The 18,915-nt window shown below is 37.9% G+C and overlaps 2 protein-coding genes across 13 annotated transcripts in view; one reads left to right on the top strand and one right to left on the bottom strand.

The window, feature by feature from the left end:
* EZH2 (enhancer of zeste 2 polycomb repressive complex 2 subunit) overlaps nt 1–6,031 on the top strand; it is a 100,785-nt gene extending 94,754 nt beyond the window's left edge. For all 9 annotated transcript variants that reach the window (XM_058297529.2, XM_058297526.2, XM_058297524.2 and 6 more), the window contains 3 exons: nt 1,492–1,572; nt 1,723–1,807; nt 5,705–6,031. In XM_058297529.2, coding sequence (XP_058153512.1) covers nt 1,492–1,572; nt 1,723–1,807; nt 5,705–5,765 — 227 coding nt within the window. In that variant the 3' untranslated portion in view covers nt 5,766–6,031. The remainder of the gene's footprint in view (nt 1–1,491; nt 1,573–1,722; nt 1,808–5,704) is intronic.
* A 4,385-nt stretch (nt 6,032–10,416) lies between these two features.
* CUL1 (cullin 1) overlaps nt 10,417–18,915 on the bottom strand; it is a 124,806-nt gene continuing 116,307 nt past the window's right edge. For all 4 annotated transcript variants that reach the window (XM_058297518.1, XM_058297515.2, XM_058297516.2 and 1 more), the window contains exons 17-22: nt 17,771–17,863; nt 13,812–13,859; nt 13,630–13,712; nt 12,951–13,056; nt 12,233–12,346; nt 10,417–11,013 (exon numbers count right to left, since the gene is read on the bottom strand). In XM_058297518.1, coding sequence (XP_058153501.1) covers nt 10,933–11,013; nt 12,233–12,346; nt 12,951–13,056; nt 13,630–13,712; nt 13,812–13,859; nt 17,771–17,863 — 525 coding nt within the window. In that variant the 3' untranslated portion in view covers nt 10,417–10,932. The remainder of the gene's footprint in view (nt 11,014–12,232; nt 12,347–12,950; nt 13,057–13,629; nt 13,713–13,811; nt 13,860–17,770; nt 17,864–18,915) is intronic.

The following is an 18,915-nucleotide window of genomic DNA, read 5'->3' as shown; positions in this document are numbered from 1 at the left end:
CCATATGGTAGACGGACGCCCCAACCACTGGGCCAAAGTCCGTTTCCCTGCTTGTAATATTAACATACATAACATTTGTTGAGTTTCAAAGAAAGACAATTGTATATGTGCAGTTTTACCCATATTCATGTTTTACATAAGGTTTTACTATGCTATACAGTCCCATGTTACTGTCTTTTGGCTTTCCTTTTAGTAATATACATGACCTTAAGACTTTTCCCTTTCGACCACTGTCATACCCAAATAATAGCACTGCTAGTTACAAGCATTATATTTTCTTTTTTTTTTTTTTTTTAAAGATTTATTTTCATTTATTTAATTCCCCTCCCCTCCCCCGGTTGTCTGTTTTTTCTGTGTCTTTTTGCTGCATCTTGTTTCTTTGTCCGCTTCTGTTGTCGTCAGCGGCACGGGAAGTGTGGGCGGCGCCATTCCTCGGCAGGCTGCTCCCTCCTTCGCGCTGGGCGGCTCTCCTTATGGGTGCACTCCTTGCGCGTGGGGCTCCCCTACGCGGGGACACCCCTGTGTAGCAGGGCACTCCTTGCGCGCATCAGCACTGCGCATGGGCCAGCTCCACACGGGTCAAGGAGGCCCGGGGCTTGAATCGCGGACCTCCCATGTGGTAGACCGACGCCCTAACCACTGGGCCAAAGTCGGTTTCCCTATATTTTCTTAGTAGTTACCATGGGGCTTAAATGTAATGTCCTAAATCTATAACAGTCTCATTTGCTTTGATACCAAATTAACTTCAATAATATATACAAACTATGTGCTCGTTCCTGTCTCCCAGCCTTTATGTATTTTTCACATTTAAGTCCCAAACCACTGATTTATCATTAAATTTTGTGTATTTAAAAAGTGGAGTTAAAAACCAAAAATACAGTAATACTGGCCTTACTCCTCTCCTTATCCTTATTGGACATTTCTTTGTGTGGCTTCTGTCTACATTCTATTGTCCTTTCCTTTCAATCTGTAGAACTTCTCTCAATCTCCTTTCTCTTCAGTTTAGCCTCTCCAGCACTTTAAATATGCCATCATACTACTGCCTATAAGCCTCCATGGTTTCCAGTGAGAAATAGGGTGACAGAGCAGCTCAGTTGGAATAAATAGCAGAGCAGTTTTTAATTGATATTTTAAAATGGAAAGTATATATATATATAATTTTAAACCTAAAATGTTCTTTATTGATGCTGGGAGAAATTTAGCCTTCCCATTCTTTTTGTAACAATGTATAGTTTACAGTTGATAACTTAATATGTTTGTATGTTACCAGTGATCAGGTTGTATATTATATGCAATTACTTTAATTTTAATCTAAAACAACTGCATTTTTTTCCCAAATTAATTTCATACTGAGTGAAGTTGCTTAAAAGATTTTATTTTGAAGGTAAATTCCAAAGAAGTATAACTAGTTATGTTTTTAGAACCATGACAACATTGGATTTATTGATGTATAACTGAAATTAATCTGTGGATTGTTTTTTTTTTTTTTAGACTTTGTGGTGGACGCAACTCGCAAGGGTAACAAAATCCGTTTTGCAAATCATTCAGTAAATCCAAACTGCTATGCAAAAGGTAGGTACTAATGAGGTCTTATTATAGAACTTTGACAGTAACTCCCTTTCCCATCCAGTGATAATGTGCTGGGAAAGATGTTTAAGATAAGTACAAACGTGGGCTGTCTTCCTAATAACTGCTCAATGATGTGGGTCTGTCTTTTTCCAGTTATGATGGTTAATGGCGATCACAGGATAGGCATTTTTGCTAAGAGAGCAATCCAGACTGGCGAAGAGCTGTTTTTTGATTACAGGTTGGTAAAAGTACTCTTGTATGATTGATCTAAAGGCTTTTTTCTATCTGGGCTCTGAATTATAAGACAAAGGCTTCTCCTACAGCCGCTCCCCAGCCCAGCCCATCCCCCTTGCCTACCCACCCCAGTTCTTTTCAGAGTGCTCATTCAATATTTGGCATGGGTATTGTTGGGCAAGTTAGGTTATACTTTCTTGCTAATGCAAAAAAGAACAGGTTGAACATGGCAAACAGTTTAGTTATGACCCCTGGATGTTTTCACACCATGCTTGTTGTATTCACTTGGTTTCTTGTTGGTTGCCTTTTTTTAAAGCAAATTTGGTAACACTGTATGCATAGATTGTTCTTAAACTTGTTTTTGTTTACATGACAGTATATTATGGATTTTTTTTTTTCAGATTTATTTTTTTATTTATTTCTCTCCCTTTCCCACCCCCTCCCCAGTTGTCTACTCTCTCTGTCCATTTGCTGTGTGTTCTTCTGTGTCTGCTTGTATTTTTGTCAGCAGCACCTGGAATCTGTGTCTCTTTTTGCTGTGTTAGTTTGCTACGTCAGCTCTCTGTGTGCCGCACCACTCCTGGGCAGGCTGCACTTTTTTTGTGCTGGGCAGATCTCCTTTCGGGGTGCGCTCCTTGCGCATGGGGCTCCCCTACACAGGGGACACCCCTATGTGGCACGGTACTCCTTGTGCACATCAGCACTGCATGTGGGCCAGCTCATCACACGGGTCAGGAGGCCCTGGGTTTGAACCTTGGACCTCCCGTGTGGTAGGCCGATGCGCTATCAGATGAGCCAAATCGGCTTTGCTATTATGGATATTTAATGTCAGTACATTGAGATCCACTTTATTCATTTTGCTATACTATTTATTACATTATAGCATCACTTGAAATATAGTTACTAGATATTTTTAATGTTTTATAATAATTTTCTGAATCTTCATGTGAAAGTCAAATACCCAAAACCTAAAGGTTTTTCTCATCTAATTCTTTGAAACAATTTTCCAAACATACCTTATTTTATTGTGCTTCACACATTAAAGGTTTCTGGTAACCCTGTGCCAAACAAGTCCATCGGTATCATTTTTTTCCCAATAGCATGTGCTCAGGTCATACCTGTCACACTTTTTTCATTTTTATTATATCTGTTATGTTGATCTTCATTTATATTGAATTTTATTTTAGGGTGCCATGAAGTGTGCCTGTGAAAGACTGAACCTAAGCAATAAATTTTATAATTTTTATAATAAACCATTACCCTGTCTCTCTCCCTCTCCTTATACCCTGGGATGCTACAATATTGATATCAGACCATTTAATAACCCTACAATGGTTTCTAAGTGTTTAAGTGTGAAGAGTTTTATGTCTTTCACTTTAACTAAAGATCTAGAAATGATTAAACTTACTGAGGAAGTCATTATAAGCCAAGATAAGACAAAAGGTAAGCCTTTTGTACCAAACAGCCAAATTGTGAATGCAAAGGAAAAAGTACTTTAAGGAAATTTAAAAGGGCTACTCCAATGAAAAATAAGAAGGCAGAACAGCTTGATTGCTGATACGGAGAAAGTTTTAGTGGTCTCCATAGAAGGTTAGACCAATGCCAACATTCTCCTAAACCAAAGCCTAATCCAGAGCAAGGCCCTAACCCTAACTCTCTTCACTTCTTTGAAGGCTGAGAGAAGGGAGGTGGCTGCCGGAGAAAAGTTTGAGGCTAGCAGAGGTTGGTTCATGAGGTTTAAGGAAAGAAGCTGGATCCACAACAAAAGTGCAAGTGCAAGAGCTGATGTCAAAGCTGCAGCAAGGTAGCCAGAAGATCTGGCTAAGATAATGGATAAAGGTGGCTACACTAAACAGATGATTTCAATGTTGACAAAAATAGCCTTCTATTGGAAGATGCCATTTAGGCCTTCATAGATAGGAGATACTAATATCTGACTTTTAGGTTCAAAGGATAGGCTGACTGTCTTGTTTGTTAGGGGCTAATACAGCTGGTGGTTTGAAGAATTAGGCTGTATCTACTCTGCTTGTGCTCTATAAATGGAACAGCAAAGCCTGGATGACAGCACATCTCTTTACAAATATTTTAAGCCCACTGTTGAGACAGACTGCTCAGGAAAAAAAATATTCCCTCGGACATAGTACTGCCCATTGACAATGCACCTGGTCACCCAAGAGCTCTGATGGAGATGTACAATGAGATGAATGTTTCATGGCTACTAACATAACATCCATTCTGCAGCCCATGTGCAGGGAGTCATTTCAACTTTTGAATCTCAAGAAATTTATTTCATAAGGTTATAGTTGTTACAGTGATTCCTTTGATGGATCTGGGGAAGGTCAACTGAAAACCTGGAAAGGATTCACCATTCTAGATGCCATTCAAAATATTCATGGGAGGAGTTTTCCAACCCCCAGGGAGGACTTTGAGGGGACAAAGACTCCATTTGAGGAAGTATCTGTAGATTTGATAGAAATAGCAAGATAACCAGAATTAGAAGTGGAGCCTGAAGATGTGACTGAATTGCTGCAATCCCAGATGAGGAGTAACAGATGAGGAGTTGCTTATGGATGAGCAAAGAAAGAGGTTTCTTGAAATGAAAATCTCCTGGTGAAGATACCGTGAGCAGTGTTGAAATGACAACCAAGGATTTAGAATATTCCATAAACTTTACTTGATATAGCGGCAGGGTTTGAGTGGACTTAGAGTTGAAGAGTTCTACTGTGGGTAAAATGCCAACCAACTGTATCACATGCTAAAGAGAAATCTTTTTGAAAGGAACAACAGAGTTCATTGTTGTCTTATTTTAATAAATTCCCACTGTCACCCCAACCATCAGCAACCAGCACCCCGGTAAGTCAGCAGCCATCAACATTGAGGCAAGACCTTCCACTAGCAAAAAAGATTACAACTACTTGATGTAATGGTGATGATTAGCAATTTTTTAAAGCAATGAAGTATTTTAAATCATGTACTTTTTAAAAAACAATCATTTTACTTACCATGAGCACCATATTTTAATTTTTTTTCATTATTATTGTACTGGTTATGGTTATCTGTGATCAGAGAATTACGAAAGTGTGATATAGACCCAAGTGAACACATATTATTGGAAAAATGTTGCTGATAGACTTGCCATAAACCTTCAATAAGAAACACAATGTGTATGAAGCACAATAAAATGAGGTTTGCCTGTATATCCCATTTCAAAAGCTCACTTCTTTGAGTATTGAGTTAATCTTAAGGCATGGTCTATGTGCACCCATTGTTAAGAATGGCAGTAATCTAAGGAGATATCTAAATGAAACCTGAAACAACCCAAATAAAGACTACTTTGCAGGATGGTCACTGCAAGCTACTTCAGTCTAAGACAGGAGGCTCCCTCAAGCTTCTCTAAGTTTACTCACAAGGGCTGCTTGGAAGTGGTTTTAGTAGGCAGCGTAACGAACATGGTGGTGTAGTTTTGACATGTTTTGGAATTGCTGACTACTTCCCCAGGTTTTCCCTCATCTGTAGCCCATCACCAGTGGTTTTGTTTGTCCCTATTTTCTTTAATCATTGTTATTTCTAGATCACGCTTTTCTCTATTTTCCCTTCCCTTTTACTCAATCAGTGTTGCCTGTTGAAGCCTTCCCAATTTTAGGCCTGAGTATCATGATGTGGGCCTGGCCTTCCTGGTGCAGATTGTTGCAGAGGCTAGAGGGAAAACTGGGCTTGTCCCTTTTTGGTCTTCAGTAGAAGGCTATGGGAATGGCTGCAGAGAACAGACTGTCCTATTCAAAACTCTCTTACCTTCTCAACTAGAAATGTTGCCAGTCATAATAGCACGCATTCTTTATGCATGCACAAACTAAATTAAGTAGGCTTGGTATGTGGTCATTCCTTTTTCATGTTGTTTCAGATACAGCCAGGCTGATGCCCTGAAGTATGTGGGCATTGAAAGAGAAATGGAAATCCCTTGACATCTGCTACCTCGTTCTCCCCCTTCTCCTCCTCTGAAATGGCTGCCTTAGCTTCTGGAACCTCTAGTACTGTGGGCAATTAAAAATTAAATGCAGTTTGAAATTCTGAATTTGCAAAGTACTGTAAGAATAATTTATAGTAATGAGTTTAAAAATCAACTTTTTATTGCCTTCTCACCAGCTGCAAAGTGTTTTGTACCAGTGAAATTTTGCAGTAATGCAGTATGGTACACTTTTCAACTTTGAATAAAGAATACTTGAACTTCTCCTTGTTGTTGAGTCATCATATAGCTTCATCAACTGATTATATTAATAGAAAAGGATTGTTTCTAAAGGAAAAACAAACTCTTGAATTTAACCCCTTTGGCTTTCAATTGTCTACCTGTTGCGTCACTTAATAAGTAAAAAAAACCCCATAAGTGAAGTGTACTATGCACCTGAGGGATCTCCAGGGTAAAGGGCTTGAACTCATCAGCTATTTAATCTAGTGAAAATTAACATCTGGGTCTGTTTCTCCATATACAAATTGACAGGCTTGGACTACATGGTTTCTAAGAATCCACCTAGCTTTGAATTCCATTAGCCTATATATACTGTTGTATTTCTGAAGGACCATAAGTTGGGATTGCGTCTTACTTGCAAAGAGTACAAGTTTTTATTTGTATCTTCAGTTTGTGGTGTGTAGTTAACTTGGTAGTTGCCTTTTGTTTATAAATGTAGACTATATTCACCTTACTAATGCTGTAAGCATTTATAAGAAGTTTTCTAGTTTCTATCACATCAATGCATACATAAGGCACCACAACTTGAGTTCTCAATAATTTCCCACTTAATTTTGGCAATGAAAAGACCCTGTCCAAAACCCTGGTGTCATTTGTTATTCTTACATTCTCGCACAGATACATTTTATGTCTCTTAACTACTCCCACCCTTTGTCCAATGGGTAGATGCCAACTGATTTAAGTAGAATGATACAACAGCTCCAGTGTTCCTCCCTTTGTGCACACTGATCCTGGGTAAAGCAGGCAGCCATTTAGGCCCAGAAGAGGTTGTTACTTTGGTTTGCTTGGTAGGGTCTCCTTGGAGCTCATTTATTATCACACATGGGCCTGTTAAGGATACACCGAAGGTTACTTGTGCCCAATAGTATATGTGCTGACACTGACATAGAGCTCACTACAGCCTGATAATAGTACCCAGACCACCCTGAAGTGCAAACTGGTGGGAGGTGGATCCTTGACTTCAGTAAGATTAACATACCAGAGACTTGAAAGTTCATCAGAAAGGCAAAAGATGTACTGGTGGAGCTGTTGACCACCATCTGGCATGTTAATGCACAGCATACAACAAAAGCTTTAGAACAGGTTCCCCGTTTGGTCAATTTCTCTGGTCCCTCCTGATACCTCAGTATAGGTAACACTACACCCACAGACTTAACTGTTCAGCTTGTCAAACTTCAGTTAAGAATATTTCATAATTTATAGAAGTTATTAATTGAAATTATCTACCTAGAAGCTGATTTTTAGTTCCTTTTCAATTCCATTGTCTGGTTTGTCTCATTTCCAACCTTCATCATAAGTATTTGGTGACTTGTTGAACACCAGTTCCTGCCATGCCCACCCCCACTAAAAGCAAAAGAAGTAAAGTTAACAAGTCATACAATTTAAGCTTGGAGATTCAGGTCAAGATAGGATCCTTATGTTATTTAAAAAGTTGATTCTGTTAAAAATTATGTGAGCTTTGAGCTCTTACTGGAATCCCATTATGTGTTTGCTTATTCCTCAACTCTGGCATAGTAAGCATGCTCATGTGTTACAAGGACTTCCTTGGTAGACCCACCTTTAGATAGGTACAAAGAACTGGTAAGAGAAGATTAATTCTGGGTGCCTGTTGGTCCTACAGCTGCTACTCTCCCCTCATCTATTATTTACGATCAAGCTCCAAATTCCTGTTGTAATATCCTTGCCTGCTTTTTGTACAAAGGTTCAGTGCAGCCAGCAGCCCAAGTCTGCAGCAAGTATAATTCAGAGGTGAGTTTTACGATACCTAGAGCATAAACCAGAAGACTCTGCTACTCTTGCAGGTTGCAGAGATCAAGGTTCCATACTAAGAGAAAATAAATCCCTCAGGTCTGATATACACATAATCTATTCATTTTGTCTTGTCTTAATGCAAGGCCTGGTACTGAGTAGACCACATGAGGTTTTTGTTTGCTGCTCTAAGAGGACTAAACATTGGTGGATTTATAAAAGAGGCAGTTTAAAGCCACTGGTAGATTAAAAAGTAAATTTTTTGTTATTGTGATACTAAGTTTCCAACCTCTTTGGCAATGAATCCAAGAAGCTTTCTCTGGATGGGTAACAACTATACCCATGCATAGTACAGCTGTAGAATCCAGCAGCAAATAGTGTCTCAGCCCAAGATTTGTGATGGCCTTTTAGAGGCTCCACTATAGCAACTATATATAGTAGCATGATAATAAAACAATTCTGGGAATTAAAGATTAGTTCTGTGATTGGGGCTTGGAAAATTCTATGTAAAATATTTTCACAGGTGTATCTACTGTAATGGTAACCACAAAAGGCCAAGTTGCATTTGTAATACCGAATTTACAAGTACATTGACCAAGGAAAGAGTAAGAAAGTTTTCAGAATTGGGCAAACATGGTTTTCTTAAACTGACGTACTCAGGTTGGTTTTTAATGTTGTAGTCACTAATCGCTGCTCAGGGCAAAGCTTTTCATAGACTGTACACCAAAGGATTTTCGGAGCAACAGTGGAGCTTCCCTGCCTTTAAGGAGCTACATTAGACTTGTACTAAGCCATTCTGAAAAAGTCCCTCAGACAATGTCTTTCCATTCTTTTTTTTTTTGAGAGAGAGAGAAATGAAGTTACATTAGGCTTCCATTTGGAAGCTCCTGCTCATTTAATGTGGAGCAGGAGGTATAGAATTTGAAGATGTGGCATTAGCTGCCTCATTTACCCTAGCCCTCAATTCTGCTGAATGAGTGAGTACAGAGCATCCTCATGTGAACAGACTTCTCAGTATGGGGAGAATAGGGAAAAGCCTGAGGGCTAGATGGTCACCTTGCTTGCTGTCCTTTATTTTTTCATTCATTCATTCATTCATTTGCTTGCTATTCTTAATTTCCTTAGTACCAAAGCACTTACCCAAGTGCGTTCTTGACCCTGGAGGAAATACACACCAGCAAGATTTCATTAAAATATTTTTCTGTCCTAGATAATCTCAGACACATAAGTTCTTTACGTGTCTTCATGGCATTTCTTACAGCATACTTGTCCTAGAGGCAAATAAGTCAACTGTTATGAGGGACAGCAAGCTATGAGATTAATTCTCAGAGAGGGCCTTAATGGGACTGGTTTCAAATTGTCCTCTATGGAGCCCTGAGGGCCCTTGAAGATCTGTGTCCAGTGGGTGATGCTCCTGCTTTTCGCCTGGTTTATGTATTGCGAATCCACACAAATCTTTGAAAAACGAGGCTATACTAAAAGTACTGAGACCTTTAAATGCTTGGTCAACCACTGTAAATTTAACCTATCTTAAAAAGTTAAGTACCAGATTGGTCTGAAAAACCATTTAATATCTGCTTATTTCTTCAGCTATGCCTTCTCTTTTTACGACTACTTTAATCTTAGTATAGCTATATTTGCTAAGTGTATTCAAGTATTTATTGCTTAAGAAACCTGTGAAGTATTTCAAACTTTTATGAGGAAAATAAAGCTTATGAGTTTAAGTGGTAGAACTGAACCTAGAAAAATTCTCTGCTCCTTCCTTCCTCTCTTCTGTCCTCTGGCCAGGAAGTGATTGCAAAAGGGGCTCAGTGGTCAATGACATGGCAAACAAACAGACTAGAGAATAGCTAAGTGAAGTATATAGACTGAGTAACAATGAAAAGCACAAGGGAGTCTGCTTCAAGGATGCTATATAATTATATTGTGTAGGGTCGCCACACTATGGAGGACTGAGGCAAAGGCTCCATCCTCTCAACTTTTCTAATAGTAACTTTGGTCCACTTTACAAGTGGGTGCCTCAAAAGCGGAAGATTCTTGGCTGTTTACTGCCTGCCGCGGGGGCCAGGCAGGCATCATCAGGGCTGCTCCTTACTTCCTGTCACCATTAGTAAGCAACGGAACAGTGCCTGGGTGGGATGTAAGGGTGTTCAGGGAAGGAGGGCCGACTAGCCACACACACTAATCCATAGAGCTTTACCTGCAGTAAAGCTGTATTAATTTTTGACATTGCCATATTTTATTTTGGCAACTGGTTAGAACCAAAATGAGTGACTAGGCTCCATTACACTAGCCAGGAGTGGTAGGGGATATGAATTCTGGGGCCTGGCCACCTAAGTTCAAATCCTAACCTACTTACAAGTGGCGAGTTACTTAATCTCTCAAGTTTCCCCGTCTATAAAAAGGGGCTACTACTTCCCTCATAGGGTTGTCAGAGAATTAGTTTGCTTATTCCTCACTAGTGTTAAATAGAATCAGTACTGTTATCGAATTTCACACATGCTGTATTCAAGTCACTGGAGAAGGAAAAGTCTTAGAGGTCTGAATATTAAGAAAGACTACATGAGGTTTTAAAATCTTAAAAAAAGAACACAGCCTTTTTAGACTACAGGAAGACAGTATAAATTTGCATAATCATCTTTTATTTACATATAGAAATTAGTAAAACTTAAAACCAAATGCAACTTGTACAGAAATCCTTTAATTTTCTTTATTTCCACACATTAAAAAATGAAACACACTATACAAATGGTTTTTCATAGCAGATTACATGTGGGTCCATTCAGACTTGCTCTCAAAGTGCTGCCAACCTAAGTACTGCCTTAGATGACAGCTGTTAGTCATGTAGCCAATGTATTGATTTAAATGCAGTAGCATGCAGCCCTCAGCATGGAAGGTTCACTTTCCGTTCTTAAATTAGGTTAAATGGCGTCGGTGTCCATATTTACAGACTTGAAATGTATCAATCCTGAGCAGTTCTGATGTAAATCTGAGACTAGCTGATGGGAGTCTTGGTCTCAGTTTTAAAAAGGGAGGTCCAAATGGCAGCAGGCTGGCTGCTATGAACTTGAGTTGTTTCATTCTTTCCATCATGAACTATTTGCTGTGGGTTATACAGTCAGACCCTCCTGGAAGGGTTAAGCCAGGTAACTGTAGGTGTCCTTTTCACCATCGACTCGCTCCAAATATTCTTTCTCAATCAGAATGTCAATGCATTTCTGGATGTTATTTTAAAAAAGGAAGAGGTAGTGAAAGGGGAAGAAAAACAAACTGATTACCAGAACAGAGACCACCAGGCTAAGATCACCCTCACCAAGAGATTTTGTCCCACCTTTGTGAGTTCAGTGAGGAGCAAATTCATCCCTGTATATATCCGCTTAGTGTATAGTCTTACTTCCCAGGCAACCAGAACATGGAATTCCCGATCAGAACTCCTTCAGTTTCCTTTTCCTTAAAATGACTTCCTTTCCATACCCAGTAACTGTTCTGGGACCCCAGGGAAAACCTAGCTGTCAGAAAATAGAGAGAATGACTAACAATGGCTCTCTGAACAGGAACAATCTTGGTCTCTTCCTAGACACACTGCTGATTTCTGAGCCAGCCCTGGGAAGCCACATCCAGTGCTTACCCAAGGAATGGGTCAGACACTTTAGAATTCCCCTTCTCACCAAAGTCTGCTTACCTCTGGGATAGGACTCTTATCTTCCCTGAGGACGTCATCATCAGGGGTCATGGAAAACTCCCTGAACTGCACTAACAAACTGGCACCTGTGTGAAGTGTAATCCCAGGGGCTATTAACTGGTGCCTGCTCTCTGTCAGAAGTCACCCGTCAATTGCTACTCTATGAAGTTCTCCGTGTGGCTGTTTTACCCAATTGGTTTTATAAAAGGCTAAAACCCATTTAGCGACTATTTTAAACAACCCCAAACTTGAAACAAGTTTGTCAACAGTAGAGTAGGTAATGAATTGTGTTATGTTCATACAATAGAATACAATAGAATACCTATATAGCAATAAATATGAACCACTACTACACAATACAAATGGATGAACAAAAGAAACCAGACATAAGAGAGTATACACGGTCTAATCCACTTATAAAGGTCACAAGTAGACAAAACTTCAAGGTATCAGAATACACGATAGTGGTTATTCAATAGGGAGTACAAGTATTGGTCAAGCTGGGGCAAAAGGGTGGGGTGTGTTTCTGGGGTGCTGGAATTTTTAATTCTTGATCTGGGTGAAATATATATGAATATATCATCTACTTATAATCTGTATACTTTTCTGTATATACACGTCAACAAAAAGTTAAAAATTAAGCCTATTTTCTTTAGATAAAACTTTTCATGAAAGTGCAACTAATATACTCCCTTTTATACACCTTGTTCTTCTAAAATAATAAACAAAAAGCTAATGCTATGTAATTCTTGTACCTTAATTACTGGAACCCGAGGTTTGAATCTTGATGACAGCTGAGTGAGCACTTCTCCAAGTAACTGTTGGTGTTTTAGAACCTTCCTCATTTTCATAATTCTCACAATAGCCGCCTATATAACCAAGTAAGGAAAAGCAAATGTTTGAAAAAGGTATAACAATTACTGTTTACAATTAAGGACAATCAACAAAAAGGTTGCCACAGTTTTATTTCCATACATAATGTTACTATTTCATAAAAGGCAACAAAGACACTATAGGTGAGAGGGGGGCAGGGAGTCAATTCTATCCACCTATGCTTTTACTCTTTAATATAAAAACTTTAAAACTGTTTTGGTCTTATGCACAATTTAAATAATTTAACTCAACTATAAAGTATTTTAAAAATGAGAAAAAAAATCTTGAGGGCCACAAAACAGCCTGTACTCCTCCATTAAACAATGGTCCTTCTCTTCCATATTGTTTTAACTTAAATTTACTTTTCAACATTTAGAGGAAGAGAATTGCTCTATTTTGCCTTTCAGTCCTTCAAATAACAAAGCCCTGGATCTATGGCTTTGTCACCTCCTGACCACACAAGAAGCACCTGACATTCTGGTAACTACTTACCGGTCACACACAACATAGGATCTATGCACTAAGCACCAGCCAGTTTTAAAAAGCCATCTTTTATGTGAGGGAATCAATCAACCAATCACTTATCTATCAACCAGTCACCTGAATCAGTAGTTTGCGATCTTCCTCAATATTTTTGTGTGTGGTTTCCTGTTCCTGCTTTTGTTCGGTTTTCATTGGCACATTGATGTTAACCCTTAATTTCTTACTGTCAAGAAAAATTGAGTAAACGATCACTATCAGTCATTGAAAAATAGAGGCAATAAAGTTTTGTTTTTCAATCTTTGATTCCCTCAACAGAGGTTGGAGAGTATAACACATCTTTCACCATTGCTCCATGGTTTATATCAGCTATCTATGAACACACCCTCTAACCAAAAAGCAGACAGGGTGGCTTCCTACTTGGTCATTAATATTGACACCTGTATTACTTTGACAGGAAATCCAGTTCCTTAATCTGCTCCCCCAAATTTGGTCCAAGTATATAAAATCAAGACATTTGCTATAACTAGGTCTAAACTTTCTAGGAAAGCCATATAAGAGGACTTTTCTGCCAAGGAATCTACTAAAGAAAAAATCCCTAAAACTCAAAATTGGATCAAATGGAGTAATACCGAGGGGACCACCAAATGAAATGTTTAAGGCCAAAATCAAAGTCCTACCTAAGTGTTACACTGAGTTTCCCAATTTCCCTCAGTTTGCAACTATACCAGTAAATGTTCCAGGGGTGTCAGGGTAGAGGTTATGGTCAAGAGACATCTATTTATTAGACTTTTCTTACTTTTTATAACCAAGAAATAATTTTATTAAGGTGTCTGGCTTCAATTCCACCTCATCAACATTTGCATTTTCATCTTCCAAGACCTATACATATATAAAAACAAAACAAAACAACCACCATTACTATTATAATCTCTGGAAAATACTTTCTTCTAGCTTAATATAAAAAGCATACAAACATACCAATAACTTTGACTTCAATAAAATTTGTAGTACTTGTGCCAAAATATCCTGCAATTAAAGAGAAAATGATAAGTTCAAGGGAAAATGCACTTTTCTTTGCAGTCGCAATCTCAGACAATACCAGAATCCACTTTTCCATAGAAATCCACTTTTCCATAGAAAAACAACTGTCAAACAGGAGACGAGAGAGATGATGTTTCTCAGAGGTTCTCTAACACCCTCCCCCACTTCTAAAAGTAAAATCAGCCCATATCTGACCTTATCAATAATAACTTAAAAAAAAAAATGATCACGCTCTATGAAAATAATAGAACTTGTGTACAACGGATTTCTTTAATATTAAACCTAAGGGAATCTATTCACTCCCTCAGGGAGTCTACTCATCTTACACACTGATCACTGCAAAAGAAATACAGAAGAGCTTTTTCATCACTGGAAATAACTCTAAGTTTCTCAACATGGATGGGGCCAAACTGCGAAAGACCTGTTCTTGACTCTCAGTACATTATGTGGACTCTCTGGGCCTATTTCCTTATCTGTAAAACGAAGGGGTAGTGGTGGTTTCAGATCACCTTTAGCTTTACAGCTTTATAGTTTCATGAACTCAAAGAACACCATCAGCTTAAAACTGACTTTACACAATCACCTGGGGTTCCTAAATGCATGGGAAATCCTACCATAGATACAAGGCCAAAAAGCACAGGGTTAAAATTATAAAAGTACGATGTCTCCAGCTTAGTAATTTGACCAGAACGCCCAAATATGGAGGATTAGAACACTGCACCTCTTCTGTGCTGGCACTCCCTTCTGTGGTGATGCCCTCTTTTGTGATAGCACCCCCTTCTGTGTTGGCTCTGCATTCTTCTCTGATGGCATAAATATGGGAGAGGAGGTCCCTGACTAGTCTAGGGCAGGGGTGGACATACAATTTCACTTCCTAAGCCAAATCTGACTGAGCAATGTCAGGACACTGGATAGGGCAGAGAGAGCAGCAGCATCTCCAGAAGGAAGAGATTTGCTTTTATAAAGCTAATCAAAGACTTACACAGATGTAGCTGTCAGTTCTGTAAAGCAGATACCAACCAGTGCTTATGTCTGGGGGGCACATTAAGCCCCCAATAAAACAATCTCCTCGTTCTGATATGAGTAAGTAGGAATGAAAAAAGAATTCTTATGTGCAGAGGAGCAAACTAGTTTTGTTATTTGATTGTGAGTATGTTTTATAGGGACATTTTTTTTGAGGTACCAGGGATTGAACCCAGGGCCCCGTATGTAGGAAGCCAGCACTCAACTGCTTCAGCCACATACACTCCCCATATAGGGACTAACTTAAATAAAGATTAAAAAAATGAATGACTTTTATAACTCATCCTGAGGCCAGTATTATTCTAATACAAAAACCAGAAAAAGACATCACAAGAAAATAAAACTATAAATCAATTTTTCCTTATGAACACAGATCCAAAAATTCTCAATAAAATACTAGCAAACCAAATCCAGAAGCATATAGAAATTATTATACACCAAACCAAGGGGGATTTATCCCAGGACTACAAGGTTGATTAAACATGTGAAAATCAATGTAATACACTGCATTGATAGATTAAAGAGAAAGTAAAAAACAAAACAAACAAACAAAAAAGATCATCTCAATAGATGGAGAAAAGCATTTAATAAAAATACCCTTTCATGATTAAATCACTAACCATTCTACAAAGAACCCACAGCTAATATAATATTTAACAGTAAAAGACTGAAAGTGTTCACCCTCAGATCGGAACAAGACAAAACGGACTCTTTTCTTGCCACTATCATGTAACAGTGTACTGGAGATTACAGCCATAGTATTTAGGCAAGGAGAAAAAAAACGGGGCATCAAGATTGGAATGGAAACAAAACCACCTGTATTTGCAGATGACATGATTTCATATATCGAAAACCCTAAAGAATCCACAGAAAAACTATTATAACTAATAAATGAGTCCAGCAAGGTTGCACGGTATAAAATTAATATTAAAAAATCAGTTGTATTTCTTTACAGTAGCAATGAACAATCTAAAAATGAAATTAAGAAAACCATTTTATTTAGGGTAACATCAAAAAGAATACTTAAGAAATAAATTTAACTACAGACTGCAAGACTTGTACATTGAGAACTATAAAACACGGCTGACATAAATTAAAGACCTAAAAAAATACACATCGCTGTGCTCACTGATTGGAAGAAAACATTGATAGTAAGGCAACAGTCCCCCAATTAATCTACAGATTCAATTCCTATCAAAATCCCAACTGCTTTTCCTTCAGAAATGGACAAAGTGATCGAAAATTCACATGCAAATGTAAGGGACCCAGAATAGCAGGGGAAAAAAGAACAAGTTTGAGGATTTACTACAAAGCTATAGAAAACAATCCAGGGTGGCACTGGCTTAACAGACATATAGATCAACGGCCTGGAATCTAGAGTGCAGAAAGAAACCCAAATATCTATGATTAACTGATTTTGGACAAGGGTGCCAATACCATTCACAGGTGAAAATAGTCTTTTCAACAAATGGTGCTGAGACAATTGGTGATCTATTTAGTTAGACACAATCTCATACACAAAAATTGACTCAAAATTGATTTAAGACTTAAATGTAAGAGTTAAAACTAAGGCAATTAGAAGGAAACATAGGGATTGAAATCGTTATGACCTTGGATTAGGCAATGGATTCTTAGTTATGACAACAGAACCATAAGCAACAGCAGTAAAAAGAGATAAATTGGACTTCATCAAAATAAAAACTTTCGTACTTCAAAGGGCACAATCAAGAAAATGAATTGACAACCCATTGAAGAGGAGAAATTATTTGCACATCATAATATCTGATAAGGGTCCAGTATCTAGAATATATAAAGTATATAATATATAAAGTATTATTAAGTTATAAACAATAAAAAGACAAATAATTGAAAAATAGGTAAAAGGATTTAAACGGTTTTCCACAGAAGATATATGAATGGACAATGAGCACATAAAATCAAACCACAAACTTCACACCCACTAGGATGGCTAGAGTAAGTGCCAGTGAGGATATGGAAAAACTGGAGTCCTCACACATTGCTGGTGGGACTTGGAATCCTCACACATTGCTGGTGGGACTGCAGAATGGTACAGCCACTGTGGAAAACACTTTGGAAGTTTCTCAAAAGGTTGAACAAGTGGACACAAACCAAATGATTATTAACTGATGAATGGATAAACATGGCTTACATATACAATAGAATATTATTCAGACATAAGGAACGAAGCAATGATACTTATGTTACAATATAAATGCACCTTGAAAACATTATGCTATGTGAAAGAATCAGATACAAAAAAAGATATCATACGATTCTACTGATACGAGATGTCCATAACAGGCAAACCCTAAGAGTTAAGTAGATTAGTGGTTACCATGGGCCCCCGGGGGACAATGACGGACAATAGGTATGTTGTGTCTGTCCCCAAAGCACCTCCACCCCAGGAGCGAAAAATATTCTGGAATTGGATAATGGTAATGGTTGCACAACCTTGTAAATAAATTAAAAACCACTGAATTGCAAACTAAAACAGTGCATTTTATGTTAGAAGTTTTGTTATGTGAATTATATCACAGTTTAAAAATACAAGAGGAAAAATAATATTAAAATTAAGTGAAAACTTTCGCTTACTAAGAAAAATCTACCGAGTAAGAGGGTTAAGAACTGGTTGAGTATGAGAAAAGCAAATATGGCTTATACTAAGTTTAAAAATAAAGACTTCTGTAACATATATTGAAGTCTTGGAATAACAGCATGGTCATGTTCACAAGGCAAAGCTCTGTTTCAAATTGAAGACACCATGCCCTTTCCCCAAACTATTTCCAAATACCCTCAAGAATAATGGAAGCACAACCTGATACAATAAAGAGATTGTAAAAAAATAAGCATACCATTTTAATTTGCGTGCTATCAGTTAACTGCTGTACAGTGTAGGCATCTTCAGTGTTGTACTGAAGCAAGATTGCCATCTGGAATGTAGATGCCTTTGAGGTCCCCCATATAAAAGAAAAAGAAAAATTTCAAAGCATATAACATAAGTTTGAAGAACTTATTTATAAAAGGAATTCTTCACATAAATGCAAAAATTAAGCAGATCTATTTAAAAGGGAATACAAAGTATTGTACTACTATTAAAATTTAGAGAGTAGATCAGTCACTTTCCATTTTCTCAAATGTTAAAATTATTTTGAATTTTCTAACATGCATTGTCTTTGAATGTACATTATATATGCACCAACACATGTTTATAGGAACATACATATATACCTGCTATACATGGACACATTAAGCATCAGTGTTAAGACTGGTTTTTGCACAAAAATGAAAATTCCGTTTTGGAATTTTGACATAAAACAAACTTCACATTGAATTATATCATATCTTGGTTTTTATAATAAGTATTTTACTATATAAAGTGGTGTAAAGCATTTCAAAACTGCTTTAAGATATCTTTAAATAAACTGTGCACAAGGTATATGCACTGATTCTTGATTCCTTCAAATGTGAATAGGGAATGAACTCCTGCTCCTTTCATGAGGAGTAAGCACCTGGGCACCTTTCCCACTTTTCTCATGGCAGGCTCTCTTCTCCTCTCCTCTTCTATAATCCAAAGCAACAAATAATGTACCATGATTATTGCTGCTTGCCTAAGCAAAACCTTAGTCAATGAAAAGGGAAATAAGCAGTAAGGCTGTACGCCTATGGTAGTACACTGGGGAGAGAACAGTGCTCCTGGCTGGACTTAACACTGCTACCTGGAAGAATGACCTCGCAGGAAGTAAGAGCAAGATTCTCTTATGCTTTGGAATGCTTCTATTGCCCTGAGTTGGAGACCAGTGCCTATAAAAACAGAGGTTAACGCTATACAGTCTCTCTAATGGCAGTGACATAACCCAATCTTAAAGACGTTTTATATCTTCGTGGTGGTTACCACAGGTGAATACATCCGTAGTAATGCAAACTGTATACCTGAAATGGATGCAGCACCTTACTATATGTAAATTCTTTCAATACAGTTGCTTAAAACTTAAGTTTT

The sequence above is a fragment of the Dasypus novemcinctus genome, chromosome 5 (genome assembly GCF_030445035.2).
Source record: "Dasypus novemcinctus isolate mDasNov1 chromosome 5, mDasNov1.1.hap2, whole genome shotgun sequence".
Classification (NCBI taxonomy): domain Eukaryota; kingdom Metazoa; phylum Chordata; class Mammalia; order Cingulata; family Dasypodidae; genus Dasypus; species Dasypus novemcinctus.
Note: the sequence above shows the minus strand (reverse complement) of the source record. Positions and strands in the feature narration are given on the sequence as shown.